Source organism: Stegodyphus dumicola, chromosome X2 (assembly GCF_044657685.1).
Source record: "Stegodyphus dumicola isolate Sdum_Otavi_A_Nest chromosome X2, ASM4465768v1".
Lineage (NCBI taxonomy): Eukaryota > Metazoa > Arthropoda > Arachnida > Araneae > Eresidae > Stegodyphus > Stegodyphus dumicola.
Genome location: NC_140781.1, coordinates 168,905,108 through 168,925,556, shown reverse-complemented (window position 1 = coordinate 168,925,556; position 20,449 = coordinate 168,905,108). Strand labels below are relative to the sequence as shown.

Sequence of the window (20,449 nt, the reverse complement as noted above, 5' to 3'; positions counted from 1 at the left end):
TTCGGCTTGCCGGATATTTAGACTGCCCCAATGCCGCATCGACACTATACATTTACAAACATCCATACCTTCTCCGGAATACGAACCCGGGCCATTCAACACGGCAGTCAGCCACGCTAACCACTATACCGGTTGGGTGGCTTCCAATCGAGGTAAGGCAACCTTTCTTTATGGGAGCAATTCTTGCTTTGGACATAACAAATGATGATTTTGTTAGCTCATTTTCATTGTATCTCAGATATGCAACGGCACCATATCCCTTTTGGCTACTATCTGTAAAACAACGAAATTGAATATTCGACATATGAATTTGTGAGAGATTGTTGAAATAATATATTGGAATTTCAGCATTTTTTAGTTTAGCCGTTTCATTATACCAGGCTTAAAATCGTTTCTGCAATTCTTGGTCAAGTGGTGCATCCCATTGTTATCCTCTTTGCCAACATTCTTGCATCATCGTTCTAGCTACAACAACAAAGGGAGATATGAAACCGATAGTATCATATATTTCGTCTGAAACTTGATGAATCTTCCGTTTTGTTACTTCCTCAGCCGGATCTTTGAGTAATTCATCTTTGATTCGAAATTCCAGTCTCTCTGCTTCCAGTCGCGGACACTTAACCGACACCAGTTAGTCGACAAAACATTTAGCCGACATGGACACTTAGCCGGCAGGACATTTAGCCGACAGGACATTTAACCGACACGGACACCTAGCCGATAGGACATTTAGCCGACACGGACACTTAACCGACAAGTCATTTAGCCGACATGGACAGTTAGCCGACATGGACAGTTAGCCGACAAGACACTTAGCCGACAGGACATTTAGCCAACAGGGACAGTTCGCCGACAGGACATTTTGCCGACACACAGAGTTAGCCGTCAGGACATTTAACTACGGGATACTTAACTGTCAACACATTTAATCAACCGGACACTAAGCCGACAGTGACATTTAGCTGACACGTACCCAATAATTATTCAAACTTATTATCAAATACAAAATTTCTCGACTTCTCCATGAGTTCAAAATTTAAGTATATTTAAGTTATTTTTTTTTTTTTCACTATCAATAAAATTCATTTTTCGATTCTTAAAGATCTCATATGTGCTTTTAATTATTTTGTTAATTTAGCATTTTTTTATATGTATAGTGCTGTTTGGTGTATATTGGCCAAATTGAAAAAGCGCTGAAATTTCTCGTCGGGGAATATGAATGAAATTTCGAAAGGAAAAAGAAAATTTTTTAGCTAAGTACGGTAGTCACTTAATTACATTTTAATGTGGGATCTTCAAAAATTATCCATAAAGCTTCTTCATTTAATCAGCTGGGTTCTTTTTAACACTTTCACATCATTAATAATTTTTCTTGTATACTTAAAGATATTAATTTTCAAATCTCGCTCTCCCAAATGCTTTCAAATTTCTAATACCTTTACGTTTCATTACTATTTTACTCATCACATCATGTTACAGTCTTTCCCTCACAAAATCGTTTGGCTCCTCCCACTAATGAAGTTTCCTTTCCCTGTTATGAAAAATCTGAATAATGCAATAAAAATTATTTTTATTCTTGAATTATACTTTTTATAGGATCATATGGTGCTGAGAGTTAGTTTAGAAAATATATTTTATTTTGTTATTAAAAAAATTAGAAAAAGTGAATTTTTAAGACAAGCAAAGGTATAAATTATTTGTGACCTCTATATTTTGCAGTTCATGTCAACATTCTCGAAATAAAAATTCTGTAACATTTTATTGACCATGCCTCTCGCTTAAAATACTTACTTAGGTTAATGTTTATATCCCTAAACTAGTGCATAATGTTTAATTTAGAAGTAAAATATTCTTTACGGTTTTGATTTATTCATAACTGAAGCTGCAGAAGGAAGGGGCCACAAACCAAGTAGGGCGGAGCAAAGCATCACATCGTAAAAGTCACCGTAATGTGGTGCCATCTATCGATGCTAGATTTAACTAGATTAGTCATGTAAATAGAAAATATTATGTACTATGTTTTGAAAGTCGCGATGTGTAATTTTTAATATGGTATGTTATGTTTTCTTATAAATTATTTTCATTTTTTTTTATCTCTTTTATTCCTTCTTCCTCGTTTTTGGTTTAGCTTTACGGATAATTTCTGAAGATCATATTAAAATGTATTTAAGTGACCGCCATATTTAGCTAAAAAAATTCTTTTTTTCCTTTCGAAATTTAATTCATATTTCCTGACGAGAAATTTCAGCACTTTTTCAATTTTGCCAATGTAAACCAAATAGCACGATACATATCACACAATGCTAAACTAACACAACAATTAACACCACATATGAGATTTTTAAGAATCGAAAAATGAATTTTACTGATAGATGAAAAAAACGACTTGAATATTGAACTTATAGAGTAGTCGAGAAATTTTGTAATTGATAGTTTAAATAATTTTTGCATACGTGTCAGTTAAACGTCACTATCGGCTTAGTAACCTCTGGACTAAATGTCTTGACAGTTAAGCATCTCGTACCTAAATGTCCTGATGGCTAACTTTCTGTGTTGGCCAAATGACGTGTCGGCTAACTGTCCGTGTCGGATAAATGTCCTGTCGGCTAACTGGTGTCAGTTTAGTGGTTGTCGGCTAAGTGTCGCGGACCCATCTGCTTCATAATTCCTAATATATCCTAACAAAATGCTATTCATTCCGTCTTTGTTAAAATTTTATTTTCAGCTGCATTCCAAATCGCATGTAATTGGGAGTTACTGCTCCTCCACTTTCTCATACTGAAACTAGTCAGCATCATAATCTTTCCCACATCTTTATAAATTTCTGCAGCTTCTTCATCATCATCTGTACCATGAAAAATCAAATCATCTAAATATTTTCTTCAAGAAGCTGGCAGATCTTCGAATATTGTGATTTCAACTTTCTTGCGTGATGCTTTATAGTTGGTGCTAACAGAAATGGACTACAGGTCGCTCCGAATATTACACGCATCATTGTTGAAAATCCTCGGTTGCTCCTCTTCTTTTGCAGTCCAAAGAAATCTTACTGCATTTCTGTCCTCAAGCTTCAACAGAATTTGTAAAAAAGCAGCTTCGATATCTCCAGTGAATGTTATTCTGTGTAGACGAAAATTAATTAGCAAATCTAATAATTCAGGATTTAAATTTGGTCCTGAATGTAAGCAATGATTTAAAGATAGACTGTCGTGAATATGTGAGGAAGCATCAAATACGACCCTTAATTTCGCAGAATCGTGATCTTCTCTGATTACACAATGATGTGGCAAAAATAGATGTTTTCTGCAGAATTCTAAGGAGTTTTTTTCAGCTATTCCTTTATCTATCTAGATAATCTTCAATTACCCTTGAATACCTGTCATAAATTTTAGGAGTTTTCTAAAACCTTATAAGTAAACTGTTCCATCTGTTTAAGGGATGTTATAATTACTACCCATTTTATTAACGTTGTCCCTCCAAGGTAATAAAACTTCATAATGATTGTTTTTATATTCAATTGTTTTTTCAAATCTTCGCATATCTTAGTGTCATTTTCATTTGTTGTACAGCAAGTATTTCAATTGCCTTGTAATTTTCGGCAACTAGTGGAAAGCTTTTTATTGACATTAAAGTTGTGTCCTTTAGTAATGATTTGAGGTAATTAAATTTGTCTACATCTTTTAAAGCAGTCATTATCTATAGCAGATTCATATTGTTATGAATTTTGTATTTAGTAAGATATTTTTATTTGTATTTAGTGAGATATTATATTGATACATATAACTTACATATATTGAAAATATAATGGTTAGCGTCACTGACTGCCGTGTCGAAGGGCCTGTGTTCAAATCCCAGAGAAGGCATGGATGCTTGTAAATGTATATTGTCAGTGCATCATGGCGACAATCTAAATATGCGGCGAGCCAAATGTCCTCTCGTGTGGATTGGTGGAAAGGGAGAGATGTGGGAGACCCTTGGACCCATCTCCCTAGGGTGCTTTCCTTCAAAATCGGGAGTAGAACTGAGCTAAATCACAGTATCACCTGAATGGAGCTCAAGGCTGCTGCCAACGACAGGCGTAATCTAGCACTTCTTGCCACGAGGATTTTCGTGGGCTTGGGCTGTCTATGTCAGACAAGTAAGCATCAGCAACAACAACAATTTCTTTCTCTTCTCCTCAATTAAAATTCTGCAGTTTGAAGTGGATTGTTTCAAAGATTCATTTTCCATCTTCCCACAAAATATACAATCGTCTCTCGATGTATTTGTACAACAACCCAGTGCTGGGGCAAAATGTTTTTGTATGTGTCCATATGTGTGTATATATATATGCGTGCACATAGAAAGAAATTTTGTCAAGTTTGAAACATAAATTTATATTCCTTCTAGAACAGTAAGGAAATAATACTTTAGAGAAAAATTTAAAAAATAGCATCACTAGAGCATATTAGAGTAAAAATGTTGTTCATTCAAAAATGCACTTAGTAATGCCCAACAGAATGTAAACGAACATCAGAAATGTAACATCACTTATGTGGGCAGAGTTAATGGTGACCATAATCTGGATTGTCATTGGTCAAACTCAAGCCATTATCCTAGCAGTGCATACATTTTGCTTAATGCTTCCCGGCTGGCACGCAGCCATGCCACAGCGTTTTCTTATTCACCACCAGTTGTTACATATTTATGTCAGTGTTCTCGAACGCTTTAAAGATCACTACATGGCATCCTGTGTCCATTCATTATTCATTACTTTTGAGCTGAATATAGTTTCAGGATTTCTAACCTTCAGTTTGATCACATTCTACGTAACGTTGATATGATGTTGCTGTGGAGGAAAGAAAGCATTATGTTAATAAACTCGTCTCTATAACTCTCCACGTGATATAAACATTCCGTTTCCAATATTCCTCCGAATCCTTTTTTCTGTACTTCACAGGGTCTTTTAGAGCCCACCAGTGGACGAGCGGTGAAAACCACTGAACACTGGTAATTCAATCCAGGGTTTGAGTTCTGGTGAACGGGCTGGCTGCATGGGCATTTTTGTCGTTTGCCCCGTGTGTAAAATTGGATATGAGTTACTTTCCTTTAAAAAGACCTCCATGGGGCATCCCTCCTTTTCCATGTAGTGCCTAAAGGCGGAGGATGTAATACATAAAATATAGGGCCTTTTAGGGTTACTGTTTGAAATTCTGTTATGCTTTGCGTTGTTTTCGGATATATTTCACGTTCTTTCCTTTTTATTTTTGGAAAGCCTCGACTCCAATTTATTATGTCGATTAAGCGTTATTTATCAGAGGAAGGATATACTCGCATAGTAAATGAGCCAATTAACCCTTTGAGGTTCGGTGCATAAAAAAAAATTGGGGGGAAAAATAACTTTACACATAGATAATTAGCCGCTAATACAATGTTATTTCATGAAAAAAAGAAGAAAAAACACACACACAGGTAAACTTTTAAGGTAATTCATGACATGGTGGGATACCGCTTGTCCCACCATGCATCTAGAGCAGTAAAATGGCATCTTTGCCTGAGCGTAAATTCTCCTAAACATGTTTATCTAAAGTGCTAGTTTTAGCAACCAAATGACAATGCAAGATAAAAAAATTTTGAAAATATATACATCCATAAACATTTACTTTATTAAAACAATAAATCTTCAAACAGCTGTAAAATACAATCTAAGTAAGATTTTACTGAAGATAAATTGATTGACGTAAGCACAATTCTTATATAAATTATAATAAATTATGATCAAAACTATTTATCACAGGTTCATAATTGACAGACGTTTTCATTATTGTTCTTATTCATACTAACATAGTAATTAACCTTTTATTATCACTAACCTATCTATGGACTCTTCCCCCCCCCAAAAAAAAATTTAAGTACTTCAAACATATTTTTTCTTTGTTTATATGTACCAAAGGTTATTTGGAATTATTACCAATAGCAAATGCTTCTCTTTTAATAAAACGGAAGGATATTAATAACATAAAATATACTGAAACATTTTGATAAAATGTGCACAACTTATACACTGAATCACATTACAAATAAAAATACAATTTTAATGCAATTAACAAAAATTACATTAATTAAATTGCTCATGACAAGAAAAATTCTTACAGATGTGGCAATAATTGCTTACTGAAGTAAAATGAATTATAAATGGCAGCAAAATTTTTATGACCTTTTGCTAGTTAGAGAATTGCAGAAAAACTTATTTTTTTCTTGAAAAATATATTTTCTAGATGCTGATAATAATAAGATGAGAATATAAACCTTTGCAAACCAGGAAAATGCAAATTATATATGCTACACAATACATGCCTTAAACTTTTGTATCAAAAGACAACTAGTACATATAAAAGAGTAACAAAAAATGTTGCCTCATCAGACTATAATAGAAACATGTTTTTTGTAAATAATACATATAAAAACTAAAATCATATGCAGATGTTGAATTTTTAGCTTAACAAGAAAATATCTTAAACTTCAATTTGAATATACTCGAATTAATATTTTTATAAGAACAGAATAAAACTTTTCATGATATGCCAAATGCTGCTTATAAACAAAAATGTAAATTTAAAATTATTAAATACTCATTTTTACATATTCTAAAATGAAAGTAACCACATACATAAATTTATAACAAAAAATTTTAAAAACAGGTATCAGAGGACAAAGAACATCTGTTCCATTTCATTCTTTACAGTTATTATATTGCAACATATCAATAATATATATTGCACTTACCAAAGTAAAGATCTAATAAAGAGTGCTAAAAATAAATACTCATTCATCATAACAGAGTTATGGCAGAAAACTTCAAAGTCAACAGACACATTAGTATAATAAAAACTGATAAAGATTACAATTCATGATATGTTAGAATTTTTAAAACAAGTACTAAGTTACTTTAATTAAATGATTTATCTTATCAAAATTAAATCCAACAAACAAAAAATTGGAAAGCAAATTAATCAAACTAATTGCACATATGGCATACTTATGTTTATTCGTCAAGTAAATTCTCATCTGCATATCCCTTGAGAATACATTCCTTAAACAGAGATTCAAACTGAGAACACTAGCATGATTCAAGAACTTTTTATTTTTAAATATTCATAATTTTGGGAAAAGCACGAATCACAACAACGTGCTGCAACTGCACAAAGAGCCATAACAAATTTCATAGGCATATTAGTAATCATAAAAAAGGAAAATTTACAAAAATTAGTTTGTATTTAATAAATTCATGCATAAAATTAGAATTAATGCAGTAATTTATTACAGTTAAATAGAAAACGTGATTTTTTTTTCATTATGGCATTTCTGATACTGAAGACAATAAACTAAGCTCTGCTATCTTTAAGCGAACTGACATTGAAACATTTTATGAGAACTACCAGTTTTACATCCAATGTAGCTGAAATAAACTATACTGTAGGATTAGTTTAAAAATGAATCATCAATGATAAATTTCGCTGCCCCCCAAAGAGTCTTTACTAAAGGAAGATTTAAATTTAAAGGAAAAAACATCTAGAAGTGAGCTCTTAAAATATCATAAATCACTAAATGGACGGAAGATGAATATTTATAACCTTTTTACAGAGATCTCCACAATTTTTTATGAATGCCATTTACTCACATAATTCCCCTCTCTTATTACTAATTTAGTCACACAAACTAACAAATGAAAAGTTTTTATGGATAAACTAACAGTAACTATAACAATATTATTTATTTAAAAGAAAACTACATTCCAATAAGATTTACACAGTAATATTATCAATAAGATATCGTCATTTTTACTTCCTGTATATGGAATCTCACTTTTATTACTTTCAACTCCTACTTCCTAGGCCTCAAATCATTATATACTTTTGGAACTGCTGTCTGCTACAGCCTGCAGGTCATTGCCATCATCACCATTCAATCTGTCTTCCCACCTGCAATGAGCTTTAGAATCATCACGAGCATGAGATATCTTCATTTTCTTGAAGTTCTTCACTATTATTGTTTAGAGCCCATGCAGCCAAAATCCACATGCAAATCAATTTGTAAGATGAAAATGATCTATATAGTTGAAACCATTTTAAAATTTAAGAAAGCTTGCTTTCTGACTTATCTTGAAGATGGGGAAGATTATGTGAATACTTAAAAAACTTTCAGCTAAGGGTAAATAGGGTATGTATTCAATTTACATAAACACAGCTTAACTATAACATGAATAAAGAAATAGCAATTTCATAAAAAAGTGTTTTTATTGAGAAATTTATTTTGACAGAGCCATATTTTAGCTTAGCATATTAGTGCACAATTCTATGAGAAGTAATCCCTGAAAAACACCTTTAAATGCAAAAGACTTATGAACACAATACTATAATAATCATGCTTCCCACAACAGTAGTCCATTTTTTTATAAATATTTCCATAAATAAGTACTTGTAAAGTTCAAAAAGAGAATGATTTTAAAACAATGAAGTAAATAAATACAAAGCAATGTTCTCAGTACTAGCATGTATTCAGAATCACTTTCTGATGTAAAACACGATCTCAGAAATCCTCTCTAAAAAGCTTTTAGGTGGATAAACATAATACGGATTTTACACATCATTAAGAACTGCTTTACAGTCAAAGATAATCACATTTCTTATCAAATTAGGTAATATCAATGGAATATTACTTAAAAATATGAACTCTGATGTCATTTCCTGCTGCCTATACAGACTCCTAATGATGGGGAATGACTGAAGCAGCAGATTTTTCAATTCACCTTATTGCTTCCTCCAATTCCGCTTATCATGCTTTGCTACATGAAAAGCAGGCGAATGGAGGCTGACCTAACTACAGTCTTACATGCGGTGGAGAAAATAATGAGTCTTGTGTGGTGATGATGGCATGCATTATTTTTGCAAATGAAGAAGGCTGACAACAGCCTTGTAGTTCCTATTTTAACAGAAACAAACTATGGTAATTTTTCTACAGTAGCAAATAATGGTAATGAAAAATGTGTGCGTTATTTTAAAAGTACATGCTGAGTTATATCATATTCTAAATATTTTCAAATGACTGAAATCTTTGCATCATTTAACAACCTTTAAATATGAACTCCAATGAGCATATCTACACCCACCAGAGCACATGTATATGCATTAATACCTTCAAATAAATACATACTTTAGTTTTCATTACCTACATACTTTAAAAATGTGTAAAGAGAATAAGAAAAGGTTTAAATATTGCACCATACAAATATTTTTTTAAAAAATGCACAATTACCTCATAACTTACACTGGAAGAATATTTGATTAAAACAATGCAATACTGCTCAGTTAGAATGAGCTTAAAATTTCAACTTTATCAAATATATTAGGAACACTTTGGCAAAACAAAGGAAATGGCTCCAAATTGCATTATTATTATAGCATTTTCAACAATTATCAAGCACAAAGCAAAGTCAACAATTACATTCCCAAGTCAACAATACAATTTCGCACAAGATATATTTACAACATACATCGACATAGCTTTTTCACTATGTACCATCCCTAGTATCAGAACATATTCTCAAAATACATACATATAAAGCAAGAAAATTAATGAGAAGCAGAAAAATTATCATGGAAGAAACAGTACAATATATCTGCAAAAATATAATTTTTTAAAATTTACAATATATTCCAATATTAGCTTACATATCCTCAAGAAAGCTCACCAAAGTTTATGAGGAATAAGGCAGCAATTACATATAGATTCGTAAAATTGGTAGACAAGATAACATTCTTAAGTTTTATTCTTATTTGCAACAGACTTAATTTTTAAATTCTAAATTTAACAATAACAAACAATAATATTTTGCTCTGAAATAAAACTTTTCATGTAACAACATTATACGCACTTCACATCCATTTTTTTCTGACACAACCACATGTTCTTAAACTTTAACATATTTTAGACAAAATAGCTTTCCTTTTCCTATTATTCTATAATAAGCTAGCATGTCACAGAAAATACGAAACAGTTTTCCTTATACGAGGCACACAATTACAATTTTTGAACATGTAAAGAATATAAAATAAATGAAAATGATAACAGCTTATAAGTCAACACACATGATCAAGTACTGATACACATTAAGTTATAACAATTAAGTGCACAAAACTAGGAAATGAAAATAGTAAAAGGTTTTCAGAAACGGAAAATAGTCAAGTCTACACTAGTCTACGTAATTTTAAAAAAAGGTATATTAAAAACTAAACTCTTTTTAACGTATGACCCAAAGAAACAATTATGATACAAAAAGACTTCCTATTTAAAGTTAAAGGAACCATAAGATGGACATTACATTAGTCACAACGTTTAAATGTAAATAAACATGTCAAAAATTTAAAAATTAGATTAAATCTAGTTAGCGTTTCAACAGAAGTTAGTAAATTAATTGCATAATAATGTAAAGATTAGTCTTCTCTTCAATATTGATACCAAGGTTGCTTACGGATCCAGCGGACTCGAATACCAGAATCAGTGCGTATTTTTATGGATGCAGCCTCACATGCACGAACTGTTTCCTTCACAGATTGCATTAAATTTTGAGCATTGCCAACCAACATTTCTGTGGCTTCCAAATCCTCGTCTGTTCCTAAAAAACAGTTTCATGTGTTAATGTGATATTTAAAAGTTTTTATTATTGAAAAATATTTATTTGCAACAAGGAAAAACATTAATGTCACAGTTAAAAACTGAACCTCTTGAGCTCATACCTTGGCCAGCAAGCATTGTAGCTTTAACCGTAGATAAAATTCGAAGCTGTGTACTAATAGTAGGGATACGTTCACAGACTTGGAGAATATTCTACGAAATAAAAGAATTACAAACATGTTAGATTCACACATTAAAAAGCAAAAATATTACAAAAATTTTAGACATAAAAATAAATTTAGGACACAAAAATAAACATCAGAAAATACACAAAATATTTACAGATGACCAATAGAACTGGATGTCCACCTTAGTGGTCATGTCTTTTTACCCCACTTTCCGAGGTGGAAGGGTGGGGTGAAATGTCAAATTTTGATACCTCTGGAGACTTGACCAATTATCTCTTCAAAAGCCTTTAAATTAAGAATATGATTTTCTCTATATTTCCCTTTTCATTACTGCAACTAATTTGGGATGACCGCATTTGTAAATTGTAAACATAGTCTTGATTTAAAATGTTTTCCTTTTTTTCAGTTATTTTGCTTCGTTTTATAGCAATATACCAGGTTGAAGAAGAAATACTCAAGCTTCGTCAAGAGCATGTGAAGACCTAAATTATGTAACATCATAAAACACAAAATAATAATACAAAGTATTGAAGACAGCAACCATGTTGTTAACTTCATTCTTTCAAAAAACTGTATGCAAACTGCAATTTCCCCTTCTGATTTGAAAGCTTTTAGCCATAAAACTTGCTTTGATTTTGATAACCCAGTTCAAGACATTCTTTTATTAAAACTGCAAAATTATTAAAAAAAAGACAAACGGAATTAACAAATAACTGTGGTACTTTCCAGTGCAATTGTACTACTAAATAATAAGTTACATTTTAATTAATTCAATTCCTTCTATTATTAATAACAGAAAAATGATATCATTTGCTAATTTTTACTACTAAATAATAAGTTACATTTTAATTAATTCAATTCCTCTATTATTAATAACAGAAAAATGATATCATTTGCTACTTTTTAATAAAATGCTATTTGTTCATATAATTCTGTGTTCTAATTTTTAAAATTAAATTATGCCAGTACTTCCTGCAAGGGATACGTTTGAGTAATGGACAATTATATTAGTTCTGGTCCCTCTGTATAGGGGACCTTAATGTATTTACCTCTTATTAAAGGACACTAAAAAAAAGTTTCAAAAATAAGTAAATGCTATTTATTAGTAATTTTTTTAAGTTTTAAAGGCAAGTTTGTGCTTAATGAAAGATAGTTTTGTGACTACGGGAAAATAAAACGAAAAGTTAATCACTCTCTCTTTGAAAACTACTTTTCAGTAGAGAAAGGGGGAACAATACAGTGGGGAAAATCAAGTTGTGATGCAATCAAAAGGATACTTCACAATGAGAGAATTCAAAATCCAGTTATTTTTACTAAAAGATGGTGAGAAGACTGGGATCACATGCCAAGATATCAAAATGAGGATAGAGTGAAAAATTTTATCAATTTTTATTTCTTGCTAGGAAAAGAAGTTTAATTTTGTACTAATGTGTTAATTTTTACATATGTTATTTAGTGTGTCTTCAATGAGGAAAAGATCAACATTTAAAAAAAAGAGTTGATGTAATTCCTGTAGCAGAAATTGAAAAACTTACTTTGAGAGATTTAGAGCAGAAATTTGAAATAAGCATAAATGAAGTATATCATGTGCTAAAGGTTAGAAAATGAATAACAGTATTAGGGATTAATAATTCAAATGAACATTCCAAGATTAGATCATTTCGAAAACTGAAGCATGTCAAATTGTACTGTTCAGTTGGTTTTGTTCTATAAGAATAAATAATATTCCTGTAAGTGTAGGATTATTGCAAGAAAAGGCAAAAGAAGTTTGGGAACTACAGAACTTCAAAGTATCAGCTGGTTGGTTAAACAAATTTAAGCATACATACCATTACTTTTAAGACTATTTGTGGTGACTAAAAATCAGTAGATTTGCAACATGTAACATATTGGATAAAAAAGCTAAATTTGTGACAGCTATGAGGCTAAAATTATCTACAGTGCAGATGAAACTGGATTATTTTATTGAATTTCACAAAACGAGACTCTATGCTTCAAAGAAGGAAAGCACTCTATGGTAAAAGCTCCAAGGAATGTCTAATTTTGCTACATTAAACTAGAAGAGAAACACGCTAATGTGACAATCAAAATCGTAAAAACAACCTTGTATTTAGCGTAAGTATGATGAAACAATCAATTTCGAGGGCAGCTATAACCACGTGCTGTGCTGATAAGGACCACATGTTTCTGAGACTCCTTCTCCTTTATTTTCTTCTTTCTAGGTATTTCTTTCTCCTGATGAGGAGGGACCTTTAGCTGCCCTCGAAATCGATTGAGTGTTTCATTATACTTACGCTAAATACAAGGTTGTTTTTACGATTTTGTTTGCTACATTGTTATAACATTGAAGGAGTATGAGCAACCTCTTATAACTAGAAAAGCTGAAAAAAACAAGACGCTTCAAACACACCAATCCAAAGATTTATTGGTCCATTAGCGTCACAATAAAATGTCATGGCTGAAGCAAAGCATGTCAGAATGGTTTGTTGCCCTTCATGACACAATGTATAGGAAAAAATAGGAATATTCTGGTATTTCTTTACAATTCGCCAGCCCATGCACCAAATGTAAAACTGAAATAAGTGAATTTAATTCTTTTACCCTAACGCAACATCAGCATGCCTTTGGATCAAGGTATAATTTGAAGCTTCATGATTCATTACAGAAACTGTTTTTAAGACATGTTCTTTGTCAAGCTGCTTGTGGAGAAAGCAATCAGCTTGCAAAATGTGTCTACATAATAAAGTTGATAACAAAGGCTGTTAAATCCATACCGCAAAGTTGTGTTCAGCACTGTTTTAAGAGAACAAACGTTGCAATTCCACTTTTGAGTGACATCAGCGAAAATATTACTGATGAAAAATGAATCGTTTGAACTTATCAAAATCAGTGTCAATGTTAAAATGCAAGAATATTTAGAAATTGATGCTAACTTGTGTTTTGAAGACACTTACGATGACAACAGAAATACCTTGGGAAAACGAGGCAGATGAAGATTAGCCAGACAAAAAGTGTGACCTAACTATACAGATGTCTTTAAATAACCTACCAATTAAAAAAACATCTTGATAACTGTTGGTGACAGTGAAGGACTTAAGATCATCAGTCATTCTAATACCCACGTGGAAAAAATGCTTACAGTGCAGACTTTCAAATAAACCTGTGTAAGGGATTATTTTCAATAATTTTTTTTGCAAGTAGAAAACTATTCATTTCATATAAGTTGTCCAATAATTAAAATTTTAAATTAATAATTTTTCTATTAACTTCAAATAAATACTTCTGACTATGTTATTTATTTATACATAATTTATTTAAAGCTTGAAACCATTAAATCTCAAATTACATTTTTTTAGTATGTACCCTCTGAAGAAGAGATACCTCTATCTAAGGGACAAGATGTCTGGTTCAGTTGGTGTCCCTTATTGGGAGGTACTACTGTATATTATTCCAAAAAATAGTTTCATAGCTTCTCTTTGGTTGTTTTATTTGCTTTTTTAAACTGAAAGGCATTAAATTAGAGGCACTCAGGTAACAGAACATTGCAATACGAACAATAATTTATGGTACAACAAAGTCATTTCTGAATTAAGCATTGCATAATCTAATGAAATTAAATGTGCATTGCCTGCTGAATTAAAGGACATGGCCAATAATGCATTCTATACATGCTTTCATGAACTTTACAGGTGCTGGCAAAAGTGTCTTGTTGCACAAGGGCCTTATATCAAAGGATGGCATGTTTCTGCAATTTAATTCATAATACTTTTTATGATATAGACTCAGTCCAGGAACTTTTGAATCCTAACTCATATATTGCCTTTTGTGTATCACTGAGTAGTCTGATTTAAAATCAATTACAGTTTTAAAATTTTTCCTCCATTAGGAAACATATTTGGCAGTTTGGTCAACAATACCTACATTTCCCTGCCTCTTGAAAAGTAAATGCATGAATCAAATTACTTACAATAACCATTGTTACAAGTATCAAGGGGGAAATCATTAGGTGTGAGAAACCCCATCTTTTTAAGGATCTTACAGATATTTGAGAAGCCATCTCAAAAAGTTAGTACAATCCTGGTTTACATCCTGCTAAAACACTTATATGCCAACTGTCATGCTTACGCGCCAGCAAGAAACGCACTCATTTACCAGCTGGCACACTGGTGTGCTGGGGCATTTTCTTGTTCACCCCTGGCCGTCACGCATTTGTGCCAGTGTCCTGGAATGTTTTAAAACCCACTGGATGGCATCCTGTGTCCATTACTTTTGAAATAATCTGGTCACATTCTGCATAACACTGGTGTCAGCTACTGCAGAGAATGAGGGGAAGTGTAATGTAAGCAACTCGTCGCTTTAACTCACCACATAATAAAAACATTCACTTTTCTGATATACCTTTGAATCCTTTTTTTTTTTTTTTTTGTTACTATGTAGGGTCTTTTAGAGTTACTACATGAGGTTCTATTATGCTTTGTATTGCTTATATTTCACATACCTCCCTTATTTCAGAAAGCCTGACTTCAGTTTATTATGGCGAGCAAGCATTATTTATCAGACTTGCGTGGTAAATGAGCCTGACTTCAGTTTATTATGGAGAGTTCGGAAAGCCTGACTTCAGATTATTATGGCGAGCAAGTGTTATTTATCAAACGAAGCATATACCTGCATGGTAAATAAGCCAGTAAGAGAATGAATGAGAGTGATTATTCATTTCCTAAAGAGTTGGAGGGCGATTTTCTAGCGATTCTCATATGAACATTCTGTCACAGACTGTGCTCATTGAGTATCTGCCTTCCAGTTCATGTGAAATGTTTTGTTACTTCTTGTAAATTGTCTTTCTAGTAGTTTTTTTATTAATTTAAAAGTTTATTAATGTATTTTTCAATTAAATCTTTGGAATAATTTGAATAGCGCTTCTGAAAATTATTTCTCTAAATGTTTTTATGCATTTTCATGTAAGGAAAAATGCTAATTTTAACATATATGAGAGCTTAAATAATAATCTAAAACAGTACCACAAATAACAATGTTAGGACAAATTAATTTTTGGATTTTTCCCCCCTAAAGTTAGGTTTAGTGGATGCAAAACCTCCATCCTGTGGGACAATTACTTTCAACTTCCATCTGTCCCGAGGGAACTTCTTAAACAAAGGTGCACCATCTCAAAAGGGTTAACCAGCATTAATATCCGTTAGACAGAAAAATTTAGGGTTGAGGAAACCTGAAATCTCAAAAGATGTCAAAATCAAATTTTTACAACTTTAATCTTTGTTCTTTAAATGAAACATGCACTGATCATCATCTGAGATCTGGTTTCTTAAAGGTGCTCAGACAGTTCAATAGTCTTTAAAATGAGGTCTCATTTGAAATTTGATGATAAAACCTCGCAGACATTCGTTCTGCTGGTGACAGAGGTATTTAAATCTTATGAATGTTACTTAGAATTTTGACTTCAATTTTTCTCACTTATACATGAGAGATGCAAGTTCTATCTTTACAAATACATTTATTTTAAGGTCATCTACAATTATACAGAACTGCAGCGAAATTGGTAAGATAGAGATCATGTGCTCCCCTCATTAGATAACTCACATTTAAACAGCAAATAACAATAAAAATCTTTAAATCACTTCTAATTTACACATATTGAGAGAAAACATACAGTTCTCATTCTCTTATCTGTGCACATTCGAGCTAGTTCTTTAGCTAGACGGGTGACTTCTTTCGATGCTTCAGCAATATCCTTAGAGCATGCTATAAGGTCTCTTTTGGATCCACCATCACCTCTATAATGAAAAAAAAAAAAGTTTTATAAATTTTTTCACAATAAAGCATGTAAGAAAAATTATTACTGCTTGAAAAATTTATTTTCTGAAAATACAGTCTCTCTTATTACTTGTTTTCTTTCAAAGAACTTTCATAGCATCTAAATAGCAGATTCAATTTCAATTTAAATGCATATATAATGACAACCTTTAATTAATCCACTGACAGTAATCAAAATTTTCAATCATCACTTTTATATTACACTCAGTATCTCACAGCAGCAGTAACCATAATCTCACCAACTTCAAAAATCAATTATTATTTTTTAAATAATAATTGATTTTTTAAAAAACAATCACTTTTTGCAATACTTTTTTTCCCAGACTGTAGAAAGAATGAGGTTAATTTTTTAAAGGAGAGCTACAACTACATGTTACATTTAAGAGAATCTTTACCCTTCTATACCTACAACATTTGATCACTTTGGAGTCAGATGGTATTCAGCAGTTTTATAAGAAAGCAATATTTAATAGGTTTACAATACAGTAAAATACAGTTGAAATCACCTTATAACCATCCAAAATTGTAATTAAAAAAATCTGATGTGTACATCACATGGTTTCCTTGCACAGACTATTATCCACATTTTTTCCTGCATTTCATTTAAACTTATTGAATTGAATTAAATCTACTTCGTTGATAGCACATAAACCACAATAGAATAAATGCACTCTTAAAAATTCACTATATTTATTTACCATAGTGACACTCTGGTGCTAGGTTCACTCATTTTATAACTCAGAATACGCAAAAATTATATCATCTGAAGAATTATTCAGTGGTTGCCACATGTTCTTTTCAAATACTATAATAAATCTAAAATGATGTAAAAAAGAAGAACAGTTGTTGTTGTTGCAAAGTTTAGTTTCTTTAGAGTGGCAACAAATCCACTAAGTTTCAAATATAAACAAATATGGCTGCTATGGTAAAAAAATTTAGGCTTAGCCACACTTAAACAACTTTTAAAATGTTGATAATTCTACAAATATTGCATGCAGGTTAACTAAAGGCATAAAAATCTTAACCAGAACATAAGAAACAACATAATTCAATCATTTTTAAATTTAAAAAAATGCACAATTTACCAACAAATAAGAATAAAAAAATTGAGCTCACAGAGACGACTCGGGTATATGTATATACATATTTATTTACTTTTGGTGTGGCCGATTGCCACCAAAAAGGGAGGTGCACAACTGCATCATATAGCTCTCCTATTTACAAAATTTAAATGTTCTGGAGCTACTTGTTTTTAAGTTATGCGAAATACATACAATGTATAGATACCACGAAAAAAATCTCTTCTGAATCCATTTTAAATCAGTTTTATAATATTTTAAGGGAAAAAGTGTCCTTTATTTTGTCCATACATACAGATGTCATGATGTATTGCAATAACATCATTAAACTGCATTCAACAGCAGTCAAAATGGATATTTTTGCTGAAATATGGTACCTCATTTTAAATTATTACAATAATTAATTTACTTTGTACAAAAAAGAAAAAAGAGAATGTGCATTTTAAAGGTTAGGAAATAGAAAATACAAAGATTAGAGTTGACAGATTCACTTAACTGGGCTACGTTGAGTCTCAGAAATCAAACTGTTCCATTGTTAAGAATCAAAAGATTAAGAAATGCTGTCCTACAGCACCCTCTACATTTATCTTTCCAATGGGTGTTAGAAATGAGAATCTATATGAATCAGTTATTTCATAGCATTTACTAAGCAGCATATTCTTCAATTTTGAGCTATTGGAGGTAATAACGGTAAACTCAGAAAAAATTAAGTAAACTGAGGGGGAAACCCTTTTCCTGACATATAATGTTTTCTACTGCATATACACGTGACATTTCCCAATTCTGTAAGCCTTCCCCTTTCTGATGAATGACATAATTTTTTTTAACCTTCACATACTGTTAAGGATTATGTTCTAATCCAAGAGAAGGCACGGATTATTATTATACACACATTTAACATTCCCTACTTTTTAAAACTTGTTCCTCAGTTTCCTCATGTTATTCTTCCCCTATATTGTTGGACCCGAGCAGAGAATGTGTAGATGCTTGTTCTTCTCCCTTCCTGTGGCTGTAGTAATGGTTGCTTTCTATGTAGCCTCAGTGAATAACTGGCTAAATGACTATTGGGTTCTGGCCATTCCCAATGAATTCTTAGCAAGCAAACTGTGCAGTCAATGGATTTTTAAAAAAATTCTTTGGGTTTTTTACTACAAAGGTCACTTCTTTCTATATGCATATATATGTTGATATTTCTCACTACAGCTAGGGAGACGCTTTAACTGCTAATGCGACTACAACAACAATATGGATTATGAATGCAGATGCCCAAGATGAGCTTGTGGACTCTTTCACAAGCTGTTTATCTCTTTTTATACATATTTTTGATGTATCAAAAAATACAAATCCTTGATGCATACCTGACAAGTTGACTTAGTTTGGCCATTAGTAATGCCATTTTCTTAGCAGCAGCAATTATTTCATTATCCTTACTGGACCACTGCTTAACTTCTTGATGTAAGCCATGAGCAGCCACCTATTAAAATACAGATGGAAAAGGCTTCAATAATGATGCATGAAAACATAACCAAGTTCCCTTAACTTACAAGAACATAAAAAAATATTACACACATGGTAGGATTTACAGAAAGAGATGCAAAAATTATTCACTTTACAAAATATAACAGTACTAAAACTAAACATATGTTTAATCATAATTTGACAATTTTAACTTAGTTTGTTAGAAACATAATTTTATTAAAAGTTATTAAACTTGCTGAAATGCATTCTAATGTGTAAAGATACAACTTTTCAGTAACTCCAGGATATGCAAACCATCAAATGAATTATGTATTTAACTAGATTGTTCTAAAATTGAAAGATGAAAAATATAGACTGGAGCCCCAATGTCCACAAACACTAATCTCTAAAATGGGGAGATACAGACACAAAAGTTGTTCTACATATGGCAGAATCATGAAGGCCCTACACAAAAGGTAATGATTCCATGAAGTTGAGCCATTAATATCAAGATCTACGACACATAAATGCAACTCTGATATATAGTACTTAAGTCTAGTCAACATTAGATGAGAATTTACTCAAACGAACAAAGCTCCTTCACATGCTACATATTTAATCCACAGAAAAATATAACAGATAGAAATCACATGACGCTCTGTTTTGTACCTGTGCGTTCACGAGTTATTTTCTTTTTATCTGATAATGGAGCTCTTCAATGCTTGAGGATTTTTATGTTTGCAGTTATACTGCTGCAGAATTTGCATTCTACAATGAGTATGTACGAGTAAAATCAATGAATAATATTTAAAAAAATGAACATATAATCTATTCTCTAAGGAACTGAAAGAAACTATAAGCAATCATCATCCCATCTAACTCATCAAAACAAAGAAACATAGAGTAGGCTTTTATTATGTCTTTGTCAGTGATAACATTATTTAGAATTTAAAATTTTAATCACATTAAGTAATGATGTATCAACTAATCAGAATAACGCTTGATTTTTGAATTATAACATTTAAAATATTAAATATCAGAGGTGGTTTCAGAGTGTTCATATGATCAAGCACACTGATGCTTTTCTTAATGGATCCCATTAAACTACTCACCATGCAGGAGTTTAATATATGGTAAGCATCATTAAGAGAAGCTAATACAACATGACTAAAACAGTATTTCTTTTTGTTACAATTTCATATAATTTTCATAGGGTGTTTTAGAGAAACACAAAAATTTGAACAC

General features: G+C 31.7%; 1 protein-coding gene across 2 annotated transcripts in view; it reads right to left on the bottom strand.

Annotated features, from left to right (window-relative positions):
* Nucleotides 1-5,620: 5,620 nt before the first annotated feature.
* The window catches only part of Vinc (vinculin), a 148,834-nt gene continuing 134,005 nt past the window's right edge, over nucleotides 5,621-20,449 (bottom strand). For both annotated transcript variants that reach the window (XM_085809507.1, XM_085809508.1), the window contains 4 exons: nucleotides 19,105-19,220; nucleotides 16,504-16,627; nucleotides 10,773-10,863; nucleotides 5,621-10,651 (listed from right to left, as the gene is read on the bottom strand). In XM_085809507.1, coding sequence (XP_085665633.1) covers nucleotides 10,482-10,651; nucleotides 10,773-10,863; nucleotides 16,504-16,627; nucleotides 19,105-19,220 — 501 coding nt within the window. In that variant the 3' untranslated portion in view covers nucleotides 5,621-10,481. The remainder of the gene's footprint in view (nucleotides 10,652-10,772; nucleotides 10,864-16,503; nucleotides 16,628-19,104; nucleotides 19,221-20,449) is intronic.